General features: G+C 48.8%; 1 protein-coding gene across 4 annotated transcripts in view; it reads left to right on the top strand.

The window, feature by feature from the left end:
* Ptpre (protein tyrosine phosphatase receptor type E) overlaps positions 1-17,812 on the top strand; it is a 153,286-nt gene that overhangs the window by 101,318 nt on the left and 34,156 nt on the right. For all 4 annotated transcript variants that reach the window (XM_074078051.1, XM_074078053.1, XM_074078052.1 and 1 more), the window contains 2 exons: positions 10,284-10,402; positions 17,687-17,786. In XM_074078051.1, coding sequence (XP_073934152.1) covers positions 10,291-10,402; positions 17,687-17,786 — 212 coding nt within the window. In that variant the 5' untranslated portion in view covers positions 10,284-10,290. The remainder of the gene's footprint in view (positions 1-10,283; positions 10,403-17,686; positions 17,787-17,812) is intronic.

Here is a 17,812-nt window from a genome sequence, read left to right as displayed (position 1 = left end):
CTTGACTCTGTCTGCTAAGAGGAAGGGTCAGTATGGGAAGAGCAACCGTTTTGGGGGCCCTGTGGTCACGGATAAACCACACAGTTGGTAGTGGGGCTGAGAGTGGGGGCTGGACCTCTGTACCACCTCCTGCTTGTTCCTCCAGCCTCTGCGGCTTCGCAGGCAGCTTGTCCTCCCCCGTTAACTCCCCAAACTTGAAGCCCCTCTCTAGCTTCCTAATCATCCTCTTTCCCACCGTGTTTTGCCTGTTCCCTGGGGTCACCCCACATCTCTGAACACACCTGCCTGTGTGTATTGGGGGGGAGGCAAATCCTTGTATCCCTGACGATTTTCTACCAGCCACTACACCAGGTACTTCCAGAAGTACAACCCCCTAGGGTATGCTCAGAGTTCAGTTCCCTGAGCTCCAACAGTTCTGCTGTGAATGTCAGGGCCCAACTCTGGCAGGCAGGGTGTGTGTGCACAGCAGGCAACCACGTGGCCTGGCCCTGCCTGGCCCAGGATGGTCCTCAGGCTGCACAGGACTGTGGTACCTCCTCGCCCCAGTGCATCTCTGCCTAGGCACCCAGGTGTGCTGGGCAAGTACCTCCAATCTCCTGTCTCGTCTGTTAGTTGGTCCAAGGCAGAAGTGGCACCTGCCTCTCAGGGAAAATGTCAGAGGAGGGGAACCTTGCACCTTCACCAGCCAGAACAAAGCAGGCCTTCCTTCTCTCTCTTCCTCTTTCATTTTCGTTTCCCACCTTTCTTTCTCTCTTCCCTTCCTTCCAACTGGCCAGTACCTGATCCTCACCCTGGCCATCTTCAGTGAGGGAGGCACAGGACAACACCTGCTTTCAGCAAGATAACTCATGCTCGTCCAGAGCATAGCTGGTCCCCTGCCTGGATTCTGGAGGACTCTGTGGGCTGGTGCAAGCCCTGCCTGGTGACATGCAGCCATGCCTGGGACACCACCAAGCCTCTTCTCACCATTTTCCTCTGCCTGTGTTTTCTTTTTCTTAATGTGTGGACTTCTTTGCCAGTCTGCTATTAATGGTGTTTCTGTTGCCTGGCATTTAGACATGTGCAATTAGCTTTGCTCCAAAGCAATTAAGTTCCAACCTTCACCCACTGAGACAAGAAGCTCGCCCTTTGCATCTTTTCCTTTTTAATAAGCAAAGCCTTCTCCAAAGACACAGGACAGCTGTGGATGCATTTGAAACATGTTGACTCTGCCAACTTTACAGTGAGGAGTGTTTTTATTATTATTTAAATCTTTCATCCACGTAAGTATATTCACACCTAAAACGTGGGAAATATCTGGATTTTGTTTCTCATCTACTGTGAGAACATATTATTTATTTGGTTTTTGTTGTCCTGCAATGCCTTGCATTTAAAAAACAAAAGGAAACAATAACAACAAACAAAGCTTGCCTGTCATCCCAGCTACAGTATGAAGCATAAAATAGAAAGATTGAAGTCCAGGGCAGCACAGGCAAAAAGTGAGACCCTATCTCAAAAATAACTGGAGCAAAAAGGGGTCAGAGGCAAGGCTCAAACGGTAGAGCACTTGCCTAGCAAGCATGAAACCCTGAGTTCAAACCCAGAACCACAGAAAAGAAATCTTGCCCAATACTGGTACTGTCCCAATTTCACTGAAAACAACAATAAGGGATACTTGGAGAGTTGAGCAGTTTCCTGTCTGGATGAGACTTGGAATAGGGCCTCCTTCTAGAAGACACCAGGAGCTGGGACATAGGCGGTGAGGGGCAAGCCTGGGAGCGAAAGAGTGTTCCGCAAAGGTTGGTTTGCATTAGTAGCCATCATTTTAGAAAACTTGAGGTGTTTTTGTCCAGTCCACTGCCTGCCAGAGCCCAGAATCTAGCCCTCACTAACTAGCACCCTCAGGGTGCACATTGAGGGGAAATCCTGAGCTGTAGGTGAGAAGGAAGCACCTGTCTATTGTCTGGGGACAGTTGATCCCTGTTTGTATGCATCCTAACTGGAGCTAAGGACTTTGTGCTCTGGGGATTTGTCAGTGGATAAAAGGGTTTCACACACACACATGAACACGCACACACACACCCATATTGCCACTGTCCTGCCTAACCCCGAAACCAGACACAGTGATAGTGTGTGAAGGCAAAACATGGTGGGCACTGGAAAAGGGACATGGTCCAGGGAAAGGTTTCATGGCACTCTCCAATCTGCGCTCATAGTTTTTTGGTGCGTAGATGGGCCCTCAAAGCAGCTGAGAAAGCAATGACTGAGGAACCTGGAATGGAGAGAGGACCTGGTCTGACTAGAGATGCTGCCCCTGGCAGTGGTGCCCCTGGCTGGCGGAGGCAGGTGTTGCCCCAGAGTGGACAGCTCAGGGAGCCTCATTCCAAGCGGAGAGGCATGGTCTGAGAACTGTATGCGTACCGTGTGCCTGTCACCTCCTCAGAGCAGAACGAGGCAGGCAGTGGAGTGGGTGGTTCCCACTTGTCAGAACATTAACAATACAAACATTTGGACTTCTAGAGAATGCGGAGCTTTGTGGTGTGGGTCAATACATCATTCACAGAACTTTCCAGAGAGGAGGTTAGCCATATTTTTCAAGTTCAAGGAAAATGTGGAGCCACCCTAACCTCACCTTCAGTCAAACAAAGGATACGGGCTGCCCTGCACCTGCCTCCTGGCTGGTCTTTTCTGTGATGTCAGCTGGCTTGTCTCCGAGCAGATGGAAGGGACTCCTGGGCCACACACAGCCACATTCTGGGTGTCCTCAAACCTGTCTCCATCCACCCCACCCTGGAAATGGCCAGACCATAAGCTCCTCCCATCTTTTCTCTCTTAGCAGCCTTTGAAAGGCACTAGTCTGTAATCTAGGAAGAGCGAGGACCAGTGGACAGCACACTTGGCTCCAGTCCCACCTCACATGTGCACAGGTGTCATCAAGGCTGCTGAAAGAAGCATCTCCAGAGCCCAGTGGAGAGGACAGTCTCCTTCTGATCCTAGGACCCCATACTCCCGGCAGGGCTGAGTGACCCACTGGGGCACATTGACCAGAAAGGGAGGAGCCTTCAACTCTCACATGCTGATACCTTCATTCACAGATGAGGAAATCAAGGCCAGGTTCAGGAAAGAACCCCCACCTAGAGGTCACAAGACCCTCCACTACCAGGCTCCCTGCCTTCTTACAGCTGTTTACACTAACCCTGCCCAACCCAACCCTGGCCACACACTGGCCAGGTGTTCATTCCCTGTGCTGCCCTGTCCCTTTCTGTCTCTGAGGCCCTCCTCCAGGACGTCTCCCTGCTCCATCCCTCCACGTGGCTACTTCTAGCAGGCTTCCCTGGGCTCCTGGGGTCCCCTCCACTTTCCCAGTGACTTTCCCTGTGCACCCACCTGTGGTCTTTTTACCTACAGGGTGTTTGACTCTTTTTGCAAACTCCTTAGAGGCTTAAATGAGAACCGCTGAATTTCATCCTGAGTCTTCTGTTCCTAAGGCCGAGCCTGGCTGCTCTCATCACAGGAAGCCCTGTGTGGAAGCTCCTGGGGACACAGTGTCTGAGTGGGAGGTGGACCATGTCTGAGCATCCTCCACACTGATGGCAACTTCTGCTCTTCCGCAGCACCCTCCCGGAAGCATGGTGGTTGCTTCCCGAGTTGCTGTCTTTCTGGGATACACGGGTAGAGCCATGGCACTTGGGTCCATCACTCTCCACCAACCTAACCTGCTGTGAACCAGGCTGCGCTGGGGGACATGAGATGGCCCTGGCTTCAAGAGGCTCATGGGATTTTGCCACCTTTCACAGCACCAGTAGCGTGATTTCAGGAAGAAACAGGGTCTCAGACCTGCCCAACCTCAGAAGCTGGTGACAGTAAGGGGAGAGGGAGGACATCAGCCAGTGGGAAGAAGTATGAAAGCACAACCGAGGGAAAGTGGACAGAGAGCAGGAATGTCTCTCTCTGCCTTTGCTTCTCCCCTTTGACCTGCCTCCTGCCCTTCTCCTGGCCCAGAGTCACCAGTTCTTAATCCCCCATTCTGTCCCCATCATCTGCCCTAAGTGTAGTTAGGCCACAGCCCTCACCAATCCTCCTAAATAACTGGACCCTCACAAATGCCACCCCCGCCCTGCTGCCCACCCCTGTTGACCAAGCCCAGAGCCTAGCACAGTTCTGGCTGCCAGTCTCCCCAGAATGTCCCACAGTCCTCTGAAATTCAAGGGCAAGGCTCAAATGGACAAATCCATTACTCCCTGGATTTCTGGGAGGGTTGATGGGGTCACTTGTCTCAGAACTCCAAACACTTTGTAGGAGTTCAGTAAATGGGAGCTTATATTATGGCTTTATGCCTTAAACTAAAATTTCCTTTGTCCCCAGGCCAGAGCCTGTTGTCCCTGTCTCAGCTAATGCACAATGGCCCCTCCCACTCCACCTCCCAAGATGACAATCCAATGCCTTTGTGACCCTCTCATCACCCACACAGAACTGACTGCCTCTCCCCTGGGCCTTACCTTTGGAATCCCAGTCACTTCCCTTCCTTTTTACCATTCCCATTGGCTTCTTCCAAATATTCATGTGCATGGGAGCCACCTAGGATTCTTCTTAGGATGGCCTTCTTAGGATGGGCTAGGCTTGGCTTGGACCTGAGATTCTGCAGTCCTAGCTAGCTCCTGGACCACTCTGTTGTGGGGAAGTCTCATGCCTTGCTGGAAGCTGAATACCACATCCAGGGCTCTCATTTCAAACTGTAATGCTCAGAGCCAAGGCCTTCACACTGCAGTCAATATAAACCTGTCACTCCCCAGATGTTTGGATTTCCCTCAACTGGAATTGGGCCCCCCAAGTAATTCTAATACTGTAGGTTGCTACTGGAAAATGAGTCTATAGGACCAAGCCACCCATATAACAGCATCTGAGAACCTTCTTAATTCAGCCCCGAACTTTCCATCCTTGTTCAACTGAGCTCCCCCTTATACCAGAGGTCCAGCAGACCACAGAAGGAGCTGCCTGGATGACAGGTCAGGCCCCGCTTCCTTCCAGCCACTGTCCCCTGCCTGGGTGCACCCTCTCTTCTGTTCTGGTTGCACTTGCTCTGCACTGTGTTTCTGGGGAAGTTTGAATGGTCACTGGGTTGAATAGTTGCTCCCTCCCTTCATTCCTTGGCATTGTGGTCCTGTCTCCAGGGCTTGGCTTGGGCTCCTGGATGACGTTCTTCTATCCATCCTCCCAGCTCCATGAGCTGCTGTACCGTGAGGCACAGTATTGTATCTCTAGGCCTTGCCCGTGAATCACATTGAAAATCAGTAATGGACTCAGAAGCTTCTAGACATCATCAATAGCTATAGCAAGGTAGCAGGATATAAAATCAACATAGAAAAATCATTAGCATTTCTATACACTAACAATGAGCAAACGGAAAAAGAATGTATGAAAACGATTCCATTTACAATAGCCTCAAAAAAATCAAATACCTAGGTGTAAACCTAACAAAAGATGTGAAAGACCTCTACAAGGAAAACTATACACTTCTGAAGAAAGAGATTGAGGAAGACTATAGAAAGTGGAGAGATCTCCCATGCTCATGGATTGGTAGAATCAACATAGTAAAAATGTCGATACTCCCAAAAGTAATCTACATGTTTAATGCAATTCCCATCAAAATTCCAATGACATTCATTAAAGAGATTGAAAAATCTACTGTGAAATTTATATGGAAACACAAGAGGCCACGAATAGCCAAGGCAATACTCAGTCAAAAGAACAATGCAGGAGGTATCACAATACCTGACTTCAAACTATATTACAAAGCAATAACAATAAAAACAGCATGGTACTGGCACAAAAACAGACATGAAGACCAGTGGAACAGAATAGAGGATCCAGATATGAAGCCACACAACTATGAGCAACTTATCTTTGACAAAGGAGCTAAAAATATACGATGGAGAAATAGCAGCCTCTTCAACAAAAACTGCTGGGAAAACTGGTTAGCAGTCTGCAAAAAACTGAAACTAGATCCATGTATATCACCCTATACCAAGATTAACTCAAAATGGATCAAGGATCTTAATATCAGACCCCAAACTCTTAAGTTGATACAAGAAAGAGTAGGAAATACTCTGGAGTTAGTAGGTATAGGTAAGAACTTTCTCAATGAAACCCCAGCAGCACAGCAACTAAGAGATAGCATAGATAAATGGGACCTCATAAAACTAAAAAGCTTCTGTTCATCAAAAGAAATGGTCTCTAAACTGAAGAGAACACCCACAGAGTGGGAGAAAATATTTGCCAGCTACACATCAGACAAAGGACTGATAACCAGAATATACAGGGAACTTAAAAAACTAAATTCTCCCAAAACTAATGAACCAATAAAGAAATAGGCAAGTGAACTAAACAGAACTTTCTCAAAAGAAGAAATTCAAATGGCCAGAAAACACATGAAAAAATGCTCACCATCTCTAGCAATAAAGGAAATGCAAATTAAAACCACACTAAGATTCCACCTCACCCCTGTTAGAATAGCCATCATCAGCAACACCACCAACAACAGGTGTTGGCGAGGAGGCGGGGAAAAAGGAACCCTCTTACACTGTTGGTGGGAATGTAAACTAGTACAACCACTCTGGAAAAAAATTTGGAGGCTACTTAAAAAGCTGGACATCGATCTACCATTTGATCCAGCAATACCACTCTTGGGGATATACCCAAAAGACTGTTACTCCACAGGCACCTGCACATCCATGTTTATTGCGGCACTATTCACAATAGCCAAGTTATGGAAACAGCCAAGATGCCCCAGCACTGACGAATGGATTAAGAAAATGTGGTATCTATACACAATGGAATTTTATGCAGCCATGAAGAAGAACGAAATGTTATCATTCGCTGGTAAATGGATGGAATTGGAGAACATCATTCTGAGTGAGGTTAGCCTGGCCCAAAAGACCAAAAATCGTATGTTCTCCCTCATATGTGGACATTAGATCAAGGGCAAACACAACAAGGGGATTGGACTATGAGCACATGATAAAAGCGAGAGCACACAAGGGAGGGGTGAGGATAGGTAAGACACCTAAAAAACTAGCTAGCATTTGTTGCCCTTAATGCAGAGAAACTAAAGCAGATACCTTAAAGCAACTGAGGCCAATAGGAAAAGGGGACCAGGAACTAGAGAAAAGGTTAGATTAAAAAGAATTAACCTAGAAGGTAACACCCATGCACAGGAAATCAATGTGAGTCAATGCCCTGTATAGCTATCCTTATCTCAACCAGCAAAACCCCTTGTTCCTTCCTATTATTGCTTATACTCTCTCTACAACAAAATTAGAGATAAGGGCAAAATAGTTTCTGCTGGGTATTGAGGGGGTGGGGGGGAGAGGGAGGGGGCTGGAGTGGGTGGTAAGGGAGGGGGCGGGGGCAGGGGGGAGAAATGAACCAAGCCTTGTATGCACATATGAATAATAAAAGAAAAAAAGAAAAAAGAAAATCAGTAATAGAATAAACAGATAGATCTCTAATCAAATTGATAAATGGGTGAATGTTGAGGGGTCTCTAGAGCTTTCTCGAGATCTTGGTTCTCCTGACCTAACTGGGGGCAACTGGGGATGCAGAAAGGACAAATGATAGAAGACACACATGCAGAAAGTTGGGGTCAGGTGTGTTGGGCACCTGGATGGAGACGCACAACAGCCTCATTGATTTTTTACTCTTATTGACTCATTTTTTACTTCACTTCTTTTCTTCTCTATTCTTTAAGGCCTTACTTCTTCACTATTCTTTAAAAATTGCTTCTTTTCTATTCTTTAAAGTCTCTTTCCTTAGACTCGCACTGTCCCATGTTTCCTTTAATCTGTCTTAAAGTCTCGGTGCTCAGACTTGCACTGTCCCATGTTTCTTCTAATCTCTAGAATAACTCAGCAGCAGCAGCCAGCTGCATCAGTCAACAGCAGTCCCTTCAAAAGCCACCAACCAATCAATTCATTTCTCTGGGAGAAGCGTGACATTGTAACAAGAGAAACCTGCTCTTTACTTCTCTGAATGTAAACAACTTAGGAAAAGCAAGCTGTGCTGCATCTTGCCTCTCGCTCTCTTCTGCGGCTGGGGCCATGCCAAACTCAGCCTGTAGATCATTGAGCACGACTGTGCTTGTGTCAAGTTCTCATAGGCTTCTCAAAATCTGCTCCCCACATCGGGGAGCAAAAATAAAGTCTGCTTTGCTAGGAATAAACTATTTTGATCATCTCAGTTCTGGAGATCACACATTCTATGCCCTCCATACTTAGCTTTTGGCAGGCAGGCATGCAATCCTTAAAATTGAGCATGGATTTAATTCCTTTTTCAAGCCTTATTTCTGTACAGATTGTATCTGTGCTTACGTGTAAGTCCATTGGGAAGGAGTGATCAGGAGTCCTCAGGCAAGTTGTCATGGCCTTCGGAGTATAAGTGTAACAATAAAGGGACAGCAGATGGTGGGACAGGTTTTGAAGTCCCTCTGCTGGTCACATCAGGAAATGCGGCTCTGCCAAGGTCTTGCAGACAGGGTGTCTCATAGAGGAACGAAATGATCTTTATCTTTCTGGGGGGGGGGGTTGGCCTCCTCTTAGATCACTGAGCATTTGAAGGGGAGGTTTATCAAATTAGTGCATGAGACGAGGGAAAGTGTTTCAACTAGGAATTCTGCATCTCTGGAGTTGTATGAAGCCAATTAGTACTTCCTAATCAATTACTCTGTAATATACTCAAGTGTATTAAAAGTATCATGGCTGTATACAATAAAAGATTTCTAAAAAGAAAGGTGATGTATGCAGAGCTGCCTGTCTCAGCAGGCTTGGGCAGCATTGTGGGTTTTCCAGCTCATGTCCCCTCCAGTCCTGGGTTCACACTTGGCTCCTCCAAACCATGAGTGGGCCAGACCCTCACTCCTCGGGGCCCTCAGCTCCTCAACCTTTGAGGGAATCATGTGAAATATGTCTGTGCAAAGAGCCCAGCACACAGTAGGTGTGTGTTTGGCTCACTCTATAAATCTAAATGTATATTTTGGAAATAGAAGAAAGACGTGACAGTGTCAGTTGCCACTGTCTCATTGTTCTGGGCCATTTGTTACAATGTGACCATAATTGTTTCATCTTAATAGTGCTGATTACTCAAAGACAATTAGTGATTTTCGTGTTCATTCTGACATCATTTCTACTTACGTGCATTGGTGTTTGTCACTGGAACAGACTGAGGAGAGAGTATTTGTGGCCTCTATTTGGAAGCTTGTCCATTCCCATCCTCCAGGATGGCTTTCTGCAGGAAAGTGCTGTCAGTGGGAACAGGATGGAGCCTTGGGCTGCCTGTGCCTGGAGTTCCATGGATGGGGCTCCATGTCTCCATCACAGGTCTGCATTGTGAGCACCAAGTCTCACTGGGCAAGTGCCACCACCCACCTCCATGGCCAGGAGCCCTCAGCAAGGCTTTCTTGGTGACCACCAAGCAGTCACTGTCACCTCTACTGATGATCAAAGGTGTTTTGGCAAAGTGGAGCACCTGACAGGCGTCTGAGGTGACCACACTGGGTCCCTAGCATGAAAGACCCTTTTCCTGCTGAGCCAGTAGCTGTTGGGTCTGCTCCATGTGTCCACCCAACAGCCAGTGAACACTCAGCCCCCTCCTTGCAGTGCCAGGCCAGCTCTTCAGAGGAGGGGTCTGCCGTCTGCTTTACCTGAGAGTTCAGATGCCAGCACGGTCAGACACAAGGCCTGAAGGAAGGTGCCCAAGCTAGACCAGGAGCACTGGTGTTGTTGAGGTTAGGGAAAGTCCTCAAAGCTAGCCAGGAGGCTGCATTCCAGTCCCCGGGGACTTCTGAGCTGGGCCTTGAAGGGAGTAAGATTGACATGGCAGAGAGTGGAGGGTCCAAGAAACAGAAGGGAGAACGCTGTCCTTGCTGGTGGGTAAGGCAGTTTGACCACAGCACAGGTTTGGAAGGGAGGTGGGGTTGCAGCAATAGGGGGCAGATCTGATGGTGCCTGGGCTGAGTGATCCTGATGCCTCCTCACTGGTGGTGTGGGTGAGACAGAGCTCTGGCTCCAGGGCCCACTCTGCCCTGACTAACCTTCAGCAAGGCTGGGCCTCTGAGCCTGGCCCCTCTGACCGCATACATACCCCCAACCCTGGTCAGGTGGTGACCACCCCTGACAGCAGCAGAGTTCTTGGTTCCCTATAAACCTGAAGTGAGCTCAAATCTCCTTTCCTTGTCCTCACGGTCCAGTGGTAGTGGTGTCCGAAAGCCTGCAGTGGATGAAGTCTCTGAGCCTGTCCCTGTGTCTTTGCAGGTTTGCCATGGAGCCCTTCTGTCCACTCCTGCTGGCAGGTTTTAGCTTGCCGCTTGCCAGAGCTGGCAAGGGCAACGAGACCACCCCAACAGAGAGCAACTGGACCAGCACGACGGCAGGTGAGGACCCCCCGCCTCGCTCACCTGTGCCTGCCACTGCCCTCGCCCCTCCCCTAAAGGACTGGGGGTGATAACAGCAGTAGAGAAGAACAGCTGGCTGACTTTCTCAGTGTGCATGTAATAATCGGGTAGACTGGGAAGCAGGTTGTCTGGAGCCAAGCTTACCGAGCTCAAGGAGGCAAACTCATGTGCCAGCCTTGGTGTGGGATGGGTTAAAATATTCCCAAACTGCCAGACATGGTGGCATATGCCTACAATCCCAGCAGTTGGGAGGCTGAGGCAGGAAGATGGAGAGTCCCGGGCCAGCCTGGGCTACATCACGAGACCCTGTTTCAAACAAACCCCCCCTCAAAAAAAAAATCACACAGTGTGGAACCCTGTTGAAAGCAGCAGTGAACAAACATTGGTCAGCGATGAGGTGAAGAGCAATGTGGAGGTGCTTAAAAATTGTTAGCATTCTAGGTGAAGATTCTTTTTTCAAAAATGGAAGCTTTTAGAGATGCAAGTGGAACAGTCTCAGGTGTGTTACAGTGCCCAGGAGGGAACAGTGTCTAGGACGTGGACAGGGCTACAGTCAATAGTTAGTCATCGCTTGAGAAAGTTAGGGACAAGTACCCAAGGCAGAGGTGGAGGTTATTATTCTAGTCCCTGGCTTCTTATAGTTAAAAAAAAAAAAAAGCCAGGCAATAGTGGCCCACTTCTGTAATCCTTAATTACTTGGGAGGCAAAGAGTGGGAGGATTGCAGTTCAAGGCCAGCCCAAGCAAAAAGTTAGCTAGACCCCTATCTCAACCAATAGCTGGGCATAGTGGCTTATGCCTATCATCCCAGCAACAGGGAGAAGCCTAAAACAGGTGGATCATGGTCCAGGCCAGCCTGGGCAGAAAGCAAGACCCCCCATCTTTAAAATAACTAGCAAAAAGGGCTGGGGTGTGGCTCAAGCAGCAGAGCACCTGCCTAGCAAGCACAAAGCCTTGAGTTCAAACCCCAGTACACTAAATAAATAAATAAATAAAAGTTAAAGCAAAAAGAGGAGCGGGAAAAAAAGCATGCTGATAACACGTATGACAAATGAAGGCGCCTCCGAAATAAGCCTGGTGACACAGGCTAGACACAAAGATCCCAGGCTATGGGACTCCATCGATAGGAAAGACCCAGAGAGACAAACCCTGGAGAGGGAAAGTGAAGCATGGACACCTGGCATTGGGGTGGGATGGGGAATGACCATAAAAGGCACTTAACATGGGACATCTTTAGTGAGATCTGTGTCAGAAGAAAAAGCAATTGTATGTGCCTCTTATACTGTCAAATCTTGCAACTTCCGCACCTGAAAACGCATCTGTTTCTAGTGGAAGTGCTAATTGTGTTATCACATACGAAAAGTGATATGCAGAAGACCTCTACTTCTATACTTCTATAATTAGTAGCTTCTAAACAGGTGTAAAATCGATTTTATGTTTTAAAATGGGGGCATTTTATGATAGGTAAATTCATCTCAATAAAATAAATACTGCAAAGTTAAAGGGAGGAGGAAGAGAAGCGAGGAGAAAGGAAAAGAAGCAAGAGAGACTCGTCTTGACTCACACTGCCCAGATTCAAACTCAGTCTCTACCACTTGTTGGCTGACTGACCTTGAGGAATTTACCGAGCCTCTCTGTGCCTCTGAGTCCCCACCTGTGAAGTGGAGGTGGTAAGAATACCTACTCTGGACAGTGTACTTGTACTTGGCCTTCACTATCATCAGCAGGGACTGTGTCCCAGAAATCCTAATCGGTCAGTCTCTGGCTGCCCAGAGCACTGACTCTTCAGTCTTCCTTATTATCTTTTTCATGGATGGTGGTTCACACAGAGAGGCCCAGCTGTAGGGATGAGTTCAGGGTCCCCTAAAAGTTGACAGTGATCCCCTGAGCAGCCTTCTACAGTCCTCTCTACTCCCTGGTGGTGGCATCAGGATGAGCCTACAACCAGCAAGGGCCGGGTCCTCCCTCTGCACTGGGCCTGGCACCTGTTGCTCCCACACACACCAGCTCCATGTGCTCCATCCCCCAACACTTGGGGACAAAAACCATATAACTTCCCAAATAGGGTGTCACAGAACCAAAAGGTACATATAGATAGAAGTACATGGCTGTATATTTGTCATAAGGAATGGAAATACTTCATATTTGTAACATAAATATATACAGGGATATAAATATGTACTTTTATTAGAAGGAAATGGATCATGCAGTTTTGAGATCTGGCAAGTCCAAAGTCTGCACAGCAATGCCCCAGCGTGATTCCAAAGCCAGCAGACTGCCGTGGGACCAGGAAGAGCTGGTGTCCCAGTGTCAGGCAGGAAAACCTGGGGTCATCCTTTTGTTCTAGTCAGTCCTTCACCTGATTTAGGAGGCCTACTCAATCAGGAGACAGGATCTGTTGACTCAGTTGACGGACTCAAATGTTAATCTCATCCAGAAAATCCTCCCAGACACAGCCAGACATAGGCAAGGGCCGTGACACATAGAATTAAGCATCATGCTTGGTCCTTACGAGGCTTAAAGAAGACAATAATTATCAACCTCTCTCCCAAAAAAAGCTTGCTAGAAAAGCAGTTGGAGGGGTTGGGGATTTAGCTCAGTGGAAGAGCACTTGCCTGGCAAGTGCAAGGCCCTGAGTTCAGTCCCCAGCACTGAAAAAAAAAAATGGAAAAGCAATTGGAAGTTAGTTCCATTCAGGCTGGGTCAAGGGTTCAAGACCACCCCAGTCAACAGCTTGACTTGATTTCCTACCTATGGATAAATGTCCTGCAAACACATGCATGGCCCTAAGAGGAAGAAAGAGGTGGGACTCCACCAGCTGAGAAAGCAGCTCTAGTGTCCCTGGCTTCCTCTTCACCCCAGGGTGACACCCCAGGGACACTCACAACCATGAGGAAGAGAGACCACAAGCTTGCAGCTGACATAAGCTGCCTTCTCCACATAGACCTCTGCCAGAGGGCTCTCCAGTGCAGGTCATCAGTGGTGTCCTGTGGCCTGGGAACAGACTTGCCCTGAGAACAGTAAGTCCCTAAACCAGGTAGTAAAGCTGGTCACCACTGGCTGATGCTCGAGAGCTGTGGGGCCATTCAGTGAAATATTTAAGCTTAAGTCCTGACTTTCTTCTCCAGCACTGGTCACCAGGTCATTTAGGGCACCTGGAAAATTGCCGAGCTGCACCTGTGCACTTCTGGGAGTGGTAAAGGCCGAGCATCGGGTCCCCACCATGGGGCAGGACCTACTGGAGCCCTGTAAGACTCCCGCATTTGGCACAGTGGTGATGTCACATTCCATGCCTGTGGCTTTCTAGTTCATTTGAAAACAAAAGTTATGTGCTCGTGATACTGACATGGACAGGGAGTGTGACTTGTCACAGGCAGGAGGATGGACATGTGACCTCAGCACCCACAACAGAACCAAATGTGAAACTTACTCACTGTTACTGCCTCTTCCTGGGCCTCAGCACACTTAGCAACAGCCACTGTCACACAAGCAGGAGTAGTGCAGGCCTTGGGTTACAGAGTACAAATGGCTCCTTGGGCCTAGAACCCTGAGGGGGACCCAGCTTTGTGAAGGGCCCTTTAAAACTTCCTTTGAAAGATGTATAAAGTATCACCCAAGACATTTTAACAGGTTTCCTTTGCTCATTGAACAAAATGAATTGATATTCATCATGACACATTTTCTTAGACAAGGACTTAAAGGTAAGTATGTACAAATTATAGAAGAAAAATGTTATTATCCATCTTCTAGAATAAGGCCAGAAATTAATAGGTAAAAGAGTAGAGTGAGAAAATGGTTAAAAAAAAATTACCACCCAAAATATAAATATCTAAATGAATTATATCTCACTAATCACAAGATACCTAACTCCTAAAAATTAGAGAAAGGCAAAATGAAATGGTATTATGACTTTACCTATTAAACTGACGAAATGAGAAGGATTTCCCAGAACTGCTTCCATCGTATGCTATAGGGGAGCTTAGAAGTTGCACACTTTAGGGAGGGCGGTTTGGTAATTTCTGTTATAATTTTATATGTGTGCGTGGAGACAGAGGTCCGCTTTTAGGAGTTGCCCTGAACAAACACTGGGGAGACACACAAAGATTATACATCCCCAACATGCAGAATTGTGTCACAGCAACAAATCAGGAGCAGCCTACATGTAATCTTGGTCTGTCCAAAATGTGGAAATCCAAGAGGCCAATGCACAGAAAGAAGAAGTACACTTGACATAAAAACACTCCAGGATCAAATGAGAAAGGTCACAGAGTGTTGCATCTGGGGTTTTTTGTTTTTTAAGTATGTAACATTGCTGTATTGGGATGTGTCCTAAAATCGATGGCTCCTCACAATTATAATTAGTGTTGTTTTTTCCTTCTCTCATGGCTCGTAAAATAACAGTACTTCTTAAAATTCAGGAAATCCCAGAGGAAATGAGAGTCCTAAGTTCATTCGCTTTCCAAGCCTGCATATGTGTGAATGAGACTTTACCGGAGAAACATCGGGAAAGACCTACTAGATTTTAACTGTTTCAGTCAGAGGAGGGAAAGGGCTGGCTCAGCGTACTTACTCTTCATTTTTGTGCTACTTGGAACTTCTCTCAACAGGCCTCTATCCTAAATCTCTTGTATGGAATGAAACCAGGAAAATGTACCAGAGGGAGGAGATGTGGCTGCTACTTACAGCTGGGTCCTCCAGGGGCCACCTCAGCTCTGCCCCAGAGCACAGATACTCACTGTGTCCCACTTCCTTTCTTTCCCTCCTCTCTTCCTTCTTTACCCCAACTGTGCCTCCCTCAAAGCCCCCAGAGATGGAGCATGCCTGCATTAGATGGTGGGGTCCATTGCCACTCCCCCACAGAGTTTTTTCAGGTCTGGTTGAGGGTCTTTTCCTGCCTGACTGATGCCCCACTCTGAACGGGTACCTCTGACACAGCAGATGTCCTTCCTGGAGGCAGGTGGTAGGAGCACTAGTTTTGGGTCCCACCTCATACTCAAGCCAAAGATGTTCCATTTTCAGAACTAGATTCTATGTAGACACACGTGAACAACCTGCCAGCGAGTGTGTGTGTGAAATTTGCAAGCAGACACATACACCTCTTTGTGCATCAGAAGCCTGCTCCAGGTTGACTGCTCAGCCCCCAGAAGCTCCCTCTGCCTCCCTACCCTCTGCCCACCCATCCCGAGCCATGTGAGCATGGGATGAAAACAGACATGTCCTCTCCAACACATCCCTAGGTGGAGTACAGCCAGGACCCAGGGGACACCACCCAGCATGCAGAGTCCCACCGTCTTTCAAAATTGCATTTAAATTGGATTACTTTGATATTTAAAAACTAGAAAAGTTTTACATAAAAATGTGAGTTCCTTCTTGGGAATGTTGGAGGAAAGAGCAGTACAGGCTGTCGTCTTATGCCATAGGACCCCGTGGGCTGGGACACCATCCTGCGGGGGCTCTCCGTTCCATGTTTTCACCAGCCTGTTGTCTTGGATGCTCCTGCTGCTGACAAATGGCAGAAACTAGAGTGGGGAACAATTGTCCTTGTCACTTTTGCCTACGTGCACTGCTTCTCTAGGGCTTGGGTCCTTCAACCCATCCTCCTACAGAAGCTTCCATGTCTGTCTGTTGCTGCAACCTGTACTCCAGGAGGCATGGGTACAAGCCTGACAGGCCCTGGGGTGGGCCATTGTGGCTCAAGTACGCCCCTCTCTCCAACGAGCAGACCCCCTGAGGCAGCCAGGATAGTTACCACTCATGCAGAAGCAGAGTAGAGTCTGACCTCTAGGCAATGCAGAAGTGAGGAGTTTCACCATGGTGGTGTTCCAGGAGAAGGCAGTGAGTGCTCTCAGAAGGGAGAAGGGGGACTGCCCACACACTTCCTGGTGGCCTTTGGCCATGAAGCAATGGAGTCAGGGGAACTTGGAAGAGCCAGGCCCTCTGTGGGGCTGGCTTAGTGCTGCCTCTTGGTAACAGGCAGCTCTGCATCAGCTGGGCTGACAGGGGAGGATGGGGTTCTCTTAAGCACAGGTATGGGAGTCTCAGGTCAGGCCCCTTCTGTGGGAGGCTCTGAGGGCAGTGGACAGGCTGGGTTGGAGGGAGGGACCAGGGCAGACACTCCCAGCCACTCAGCCTTGTGCACCTGATCTTGTACATGGTCAAAACCAGCTCCTCCTAGGCCAGGATCACGGCACCGGCCTATGGCTCACAGCCTTCAGAATACACGTGCGGATGGGAGGGAGTGGGAAGATGACAGGGCTGTAGAGCACCCAAGATGCCCTGGGCATCCTCGAGGGTCTAGGCTGGCTCTTCGGAGGAAGTACATGGAGCCCTCACTGGGCTTGGGGTGTTTCTGGAACTCAAAGAATTGGGCCTCGAGGGGCATCCAGGGGAAGGCCTTCTCTCTCCTAGCAGAGTGTGGCCTGTGCCTCCAAGCACACAGAGCCCCTCTGAATCTACAGGAGAGGGACTGAGCAGGCTTTCTGCATTCCTGCATCGTGGAGACTTTGTGGAGAGGAAGGGCCCAGCATAGCAGACCAGCAGCAGCAAGTAGGGTCAAGGTCACCAGTCCCTGTTTGAATTTGGGCACATGTGACAGGGACAGTCCTGGGCCCCCACTCCATGCCGGGTCCAGGGGAAGATCAACCTGGCAGGTATGCAGGATGAAGAGCAAGAGCAGGTGGTACTACAGCAGGCTTCCCACATGCCTCTGACATAGGACCTGATGAAATAAGGAGCTCAAGACCCTGGAAGGTCATGTCATGACATACTTTTCCCTCAAGGCCTGTGCCCAGCTCCATGGCCAGGCTGCTTCCCTCTGTCTCGAACTCCTGCCCCAGCCAAAGGCCCCAGGAGCAGCCAATGAGGCCCCACAGCCACCCTAGGATACAGTAGCAGTACCTGCACCTGTGCCTTACTGGGAGCTGTAGAGTCACGGGTGCTCAGTGAAAGATGCAACCAGCTAGCAAGAGCACTGAGAAACTTGCCTATGTGTGCCTTCTCCAGGGACCTCGGACAAGACACATCACACATTCCTCTTCCCAGTGTCCACAGCAACAGCACAAATGGCTCATTTGTTAAGTCCCAGGTCAGGGGGGTTGCCGCACACCAGGATAGTGGAGCTACTTTGGGAACTATGAGTGGGGCTCTGGGGTCCAGGAAGGTCTGATGGAGGGGGCTGCTTTGCACACTGGAATGTGCAGTGTGGAGTGGGAATGCTTGCTCCCTGCACGGGGTCCTGACGGGCCCTCTCTCCCACCCATCCGCAGGCCCCCCAGCCCCCGGCGCCTCCCAGCCACGGCTCACCTGGCTGCTGCTGCCCTTGCTGCTCTGCCTCCTCTTGCTCCTCCTCGCCGCCTACTTCTTCAGGTAGGAGTGTCCCCAGGCGTTGACTT

This window comes from Castor canadensis, chromosome 7, assembly GCF_047511655.1.
Source record: "Castor canadensis chromosome 7, mCasCan1.hap1v2, whole genome shotgun sequence".
NCBI lineage: Eukaryota > Metazoa > Chordata > Mammalia > Rodentia > Castoridae > Castor > Castor canadensis.
This window is presented reverse-complemented; position numbering and strand designations above follow the sequence as displayed.